General features: G+C 57.3%; 2 protein-coding genes across 2 annotated transcripts; both read right to left on the bottom strand.

Moving 5' to 3' along the window:
• Window positions 1-758: 758 nt before the first annotated feature.
• On the bottom strand, window positions 759-1592 carry SPRG_16625 (hypothetical protein; the record flags this gene model as incomplete). The annotated part of the gene is made up of 1 exon (XM_012355927.1): window positions 759-1592. The coding sequence occupies exon 1, from the start codon at window positions 1542-1544 to the stop codon at window positions 759-761; it is 786 nt and encodes a 261-aa protein (XP_012211317.1). The 5' UTR covers window positions 1545-1592.
• A 1199-nt stretch (window positions 1593-2791) lies between these two features.
• Window positions 2792-4909, bottom strand: SPRG_21779 (hypothetical protein; the record flags this gene model as incomplete). Its single annotated transcript, XM_012355926.1, has 1 exon — window positions 2792-4909. A coding segment is annotated over one exon (2118 nt), but the record flags the coding sequence as incomplete, so codon positions are not given.
• Between the last annotated feature and the right edge of the window lie 35 nt (window positions 4910-4944).

Below are 4944 nucleotides of genomic sequence, written 5' to 3'. Positions count from 1 at the left end.
TGTTAGGGGGTCGCAATGTATATTGCGCCGCTCGGGTGGCGAGGTGGGTTCGCTTGAAGAACTATCCTAAAATGAAAGCATTCCACTCTATCTAGTCCTACTTGGTTTCTTCGGTGCACGCTCGGTTTGACGTGGTCGTCTGCCTTGTTCTGGCTGGTGCGTTGTTCTTGGTGGTCGTCTTGATGGTAGACCTGGACTTGTTGTGTCTTCTTGGCCGCCCGCGTGGAACGGCCGGTTGCGAGGACGAAGAAGCAGTACTCTATCTGGGTGCACCATCGTGTGGAGGAATTGAACTGTGCTTATATATGACCGTGTTTTGCGTTGTCTTCGTTGTTACAAAGAGTTCGTATACGTAGAGACTAGCAATCTCCATCGTCTTCATTCGCTCACCGGGCCGTGGCGGCGGCACGGGGGTTCGTTAGCTCTTCTGTAGTCGCTCTGTGGCGCTTGTGGCCGCGGGTGAGGCTCGTGTCGACGCGCTGGTTGAGGCCTTCCAGGCTTTGCCGTCGACAGCAGAACTAGGCAGTTGGATGAGGTCTTCGAGAGACGCCAGCAACGGCGGCGGCGTCAACGACTGAAGGTCGCGGTGCAGGACGATCGGCAACGTGCTCTTGATGTGGTCTAAAAAAACGGTTTGAGCTGTGCGAGTGTACATAATGTTTCAAAACAGGAACGAGGAACGCGCTATATGCACATTTCATAGCGCAATATTGTACCGATAGTAGTCGTCTATGTGAAAAGAGACGTGCATTTAGAACTTAGACAAGACGACTCGCCGCCGTCGTCGTACCGTCACGACAAGGAAGAGGGCAGACAACGACACAGCAAAACCGGCGCGTGCAACCGGTTAATAGCTGCAAGAGCGGTTGCCGCGTCACCAGCACAAGATACCACACGGCAACGACGAGCAGCAGCAGCGAGAACAGACCCACATCCCAGCGCCACGCAGGGACCATGGCAATCTGCAGCACCGCTTCTGGCACGACGCCAGGGTTCACAACCACCGCACGGAGCACATGAAAGCCAGCGATGAAATTCTGGGCGACCGACCAGACCGCAAGGTCGAGCCAGACGACTGCGACAAGGACCAGGCCCATGCGCACGACCAGTAGGTACGCGACAAGCCGCAGCACGCCGGCGCGCGATGCATCGTCAATGAGCAGCGGCTGCGTATGCTCGGCGCACAAGTACGTGCCTTCGTTCGTCTCGCGTACCAGCGGGATGCGCTGGGACGTCAAGCACACGTGGTTGTGCAAGAGGACGTCGGCCTTGAGCCAAGCAAAGAGCCACGCATGGTAGCGCGCCACAATACTTTCGATGCTGGCATGAGCACGCAGGAGGCGAGGGCCATCCACACAAACCGCGCAGAGGGCGAGAAGCCCGAGAAGGCAGACGCCGACGCCGGTCCAGACGACGTGGGCGAGAACGTACAGCAGCGTCGTGTACGTAAGCAGCTCGCAAGGCCAGACGAGTAGGTGCCAGAGCGAGTAGATCGAGCGCGGGTGACGGCCCATGTGGGCGTCTGGCGGCAGCAGCATGGCCATCGGCAATGGGATCTCTCTGGACGCAGAACGCGAGGAGCTGGTCGCTCGTGCAAGCCGCAAGTGCGACATGCAGTCATGGCATGTTTGGATTGGTCCAGAAAGAGTGCTGGTCACAGAATGATGGTTGTCAGACGGTGAAACGTGGCACGACCTGAGCAAGTGCAATCGCCAGGCGACTACCGCATAAATTGTGGGGACCTAACAAACGTGCCTAATAAAAGCGAAGAAGAGAAGGTCGTCTTTCGAAAGACGTTCTATCGTCCCATCGTCCCGTCGTCCATCGCCATGTCCTTCGAAAGTTGACCTTCTAGCGCCGTTGAACTATAAAATAGATGCCGTATAAAATACACTTGCTTTTTGTATGTATTTTTTACCCATAAATGGATCTATTTTCGGCCGAGTTTCTACCAATGGCAGTGCGCTAAACTTCCAGATACAATCCGGATGCTTGTCAGCCAATGCCTATGCTCCATGAGGACCGCCAGCCAATGCCTATGCTCTATTCTTGATACTCGATCGGCATTGGCCAGTGGTCCCGCGAGACGGTTGCCACAGAGGCAGCAGCGCGCCAGCTACACTGCAAGTTCATCCGTCGGTCGTGCAACGTTGGAGGGTTATTCGACGACCGGCGGCTCGACGCGACCGACTGGAGCTCTCTTGGGGCTTGCACGACTCGGATTATGCGCGGGGTGGTGAGCGAGGGTGCCTTCTTCGTGTACTCGCACCATAGCCTGTGCTCTCTGGGGCGTTGGCATGACGCGCAGACACTCGCGCCGTCGATGGCAATGAGCCTTTCGGCTCTATGGATCGAGCGGGCCGTCCGGGTTCGATCACGGGGCGCGCGTCCCATGCGAGGCGCAATGCGAGATTGATGTCGAATTTGCTGACTACGAACTTCGAGTGTTATGGAATTATTTCATTTTAGACCAATGCCTGTGCGGCAGCACGTGCCTCATAAATAAAAATCAGCCAATGCCTGTGCTCCTAGAATGAATTATAGCCAATGCCTATGCTCTATTCGACCCACAATCTACGAGGTAGTCCCCAATCGCCAGCCGTCGTTGGGACATCACTCGCATGGGACTGGCACCGGTGCCGTACATTGTGCTACGGTAGTCCATTTTGAACCTCGCCATCAAAACTAGTATACTAACACCACGGGCAATCACAGGTTCCATTGACTTCAAGGAAATTCAAGGCGACAGACCACCTAATCCTACAACTGCACAGCGGAATGGCAGCGCTTCTTACTGCAGTGGGATGGCATAACTGAGGTGCGGCGTGTTCTCCGAGGCAATAAGTGCGTCCACATGAAAGAGTCGCCACGTCTTGATATCCAGCAGCACGGTCTTGCGCGTCCGCGGCAGGCGCAGCGTGAGGACGCCATTGATCGCGGCGGAAACGCGATCAATGTAGTACACGCCGTCGAGTAACCAGCCGTCTTGCGCAAAGTGGTGGTACGCCGTGACGTACAAGAGATGCGACCGTAGCCCACTTTCCTCTCGACCGTGGTAGCGCACTCGCTGGAGCAAGTATGTGCCCACGAGGAGCGAGAGCGTGAGCCCGACGAGGCCGGTGACGCGGGTTGGGTCTCCAATGCGAACGACACCGCTGTCGCAAACGAGCTGCATGTCCACAATTGGCACAGAGCACTTTCGCTGCAAGCGCGCCGAGTGCTTCACTGGTGACAGTAGCGACCAGATGGCGGACGCTGCCCAAACCAGCACGCTGCTTGGCGTCGCGTACAAAGGCGTATACTGCTGCGTCCACACGGAAAAGGTATCGTTGAGGATGAAGACAAGCCACGTCGTTTCGCCAGCCGCCATGATCGTTGAGAACCACGACTGCGGTATCGCGACCATGTAGAAGAAGCCATTGGCTTGCGCCAGGTCGAGTTTGGCGGTGGACAAAAGGCAGATGGCCGTGGTGCTGCGCAGAAAGATGAGCGGGCGGCCGATCCAGACGAGGCCCGTGACACGGTTGACGACAAACATGTTCCGGCCTTCAATGTGGCCGCGGCTACCGATGATGTAGCCACAGGCTAGCGACACAACGAGGAAGAGGACGCCCGAGACGTACAAAAGCACACAGCGGGCGTAGTAGGCGACATTGATGGGCAGCTCGAGCGGGTTGATAGGTCCTTTGTGCACGGCGTTGCGGCCTGAGAGCGATGTGATATTTCCATGGACACCGTGAAAGGTGACGACTTCACGCACCCCATGGAGCCACTCGAGGAGGTAGAGGTACCCATACACATGAAACCCGACGTCATTGGGGTCGAGTAGCAACGACTGCGCGAGGAGCGTCGTCGTCTCGTTGTTGTTTTGAACGTACTGGAGAAGCACGAGTGGCAGCTCGTTGGTGAAGTAGTCTGCTATGACTCTCGACGCATTGGCCATCGCGATGCGTTCCGAAAGCGTATAGCGCACGTGCAGGAAGACAGTGATCGACTCCAAAAACGTACGGCATGGCGCCATCTCGACGCACGTGCGCGTGATGTTGACGCTCGGACCGACCGCCAGCAGCGCGAGGCTGCCCATGACGGCATCGACGCTCAGCGTCTCCTCCATGTTGACCGAGCAAGCGCCTTGATTGGTGTAAAACATGCCTATGCGTTGCGACGGCGGTTGCGTCGGACAGAGAAGGTCCCCGCCGACAAACCCATTTACGCCCCATGCCAATGGCGCCATGGCCAAGTCGATGAGGCCGCCGCCAATGGTCTCAAAGGCAAAGGCAGCCTCGGCGCTGGCATGCACCATATCCGCACTGAAACGAGCTGTCAAGAAGCGACTCCACTGGACCAAGACCGGTGGAAAGGCCACGCGGCGCATTGCAATCGCACCAAACGGCCCCAGCGTACGCTCCACAATGCGGAAGGAGATATCGAGCGGCACACTCAAGGACCCGTTCCTGGCCAAGATCGATGCGATCGTTTGATTGGCAAACGCGAAGCGGGGACTCTGCCGCACGAGACTGCTGCCAGAGAGACCACTGCTGTTGGCAGAAATGGCCCACAGGAGACTCGCGAGCGGCCACTGCATCTTGAACGACGTCTGCTGCGTTGTGTGCAGCGACCCATTCGACGACTTGATCGTCAACGGGTAGGCAAAGCCCAGTGCGTTGACCACCGAGTACGTTTCGATGACGCCGAGCGACTTGAAGTTTTGCCACTGCGTTTCGTAGAATCGGAGCCCGTGCTGTCGCCAGTAGGCTGCTTCGTCAGCAATCGAGAGAGGATGCGCATGGAGCGACTGCCGCCACAGCTGACCAGACTGCGTGGTGTCGAGATCGTCAAAGACGCTGGATGCCAGCGACTCGCCCCAGCATGTCTCCAGATCGACTGGGTTGCCGTTGCGCAGGATCGGCTCCAGATACACGGCGCCATTCCGCCTTCTCACAC

This window comes from Saprolegnia parasitica (genome assembly GCF_000151545.1).
Source record: "Saprolegnia parasitica CBS 223.65 unplaced genomic scaffold supercont2.334, whole genome shotgun sequence".
Lineage (NCBI taxonomy): Eukaryota > Oomycota > Saprolegniomycetes > Saprolegniales > Saprolegniaceae > Saprolegnia > Saprolegnia parasitica.
The sequence above is the reverse complement of the archived record's forward strand: the minus strand, read 5'-3'. Positions and strand labels throughout refer to the sequence as shown.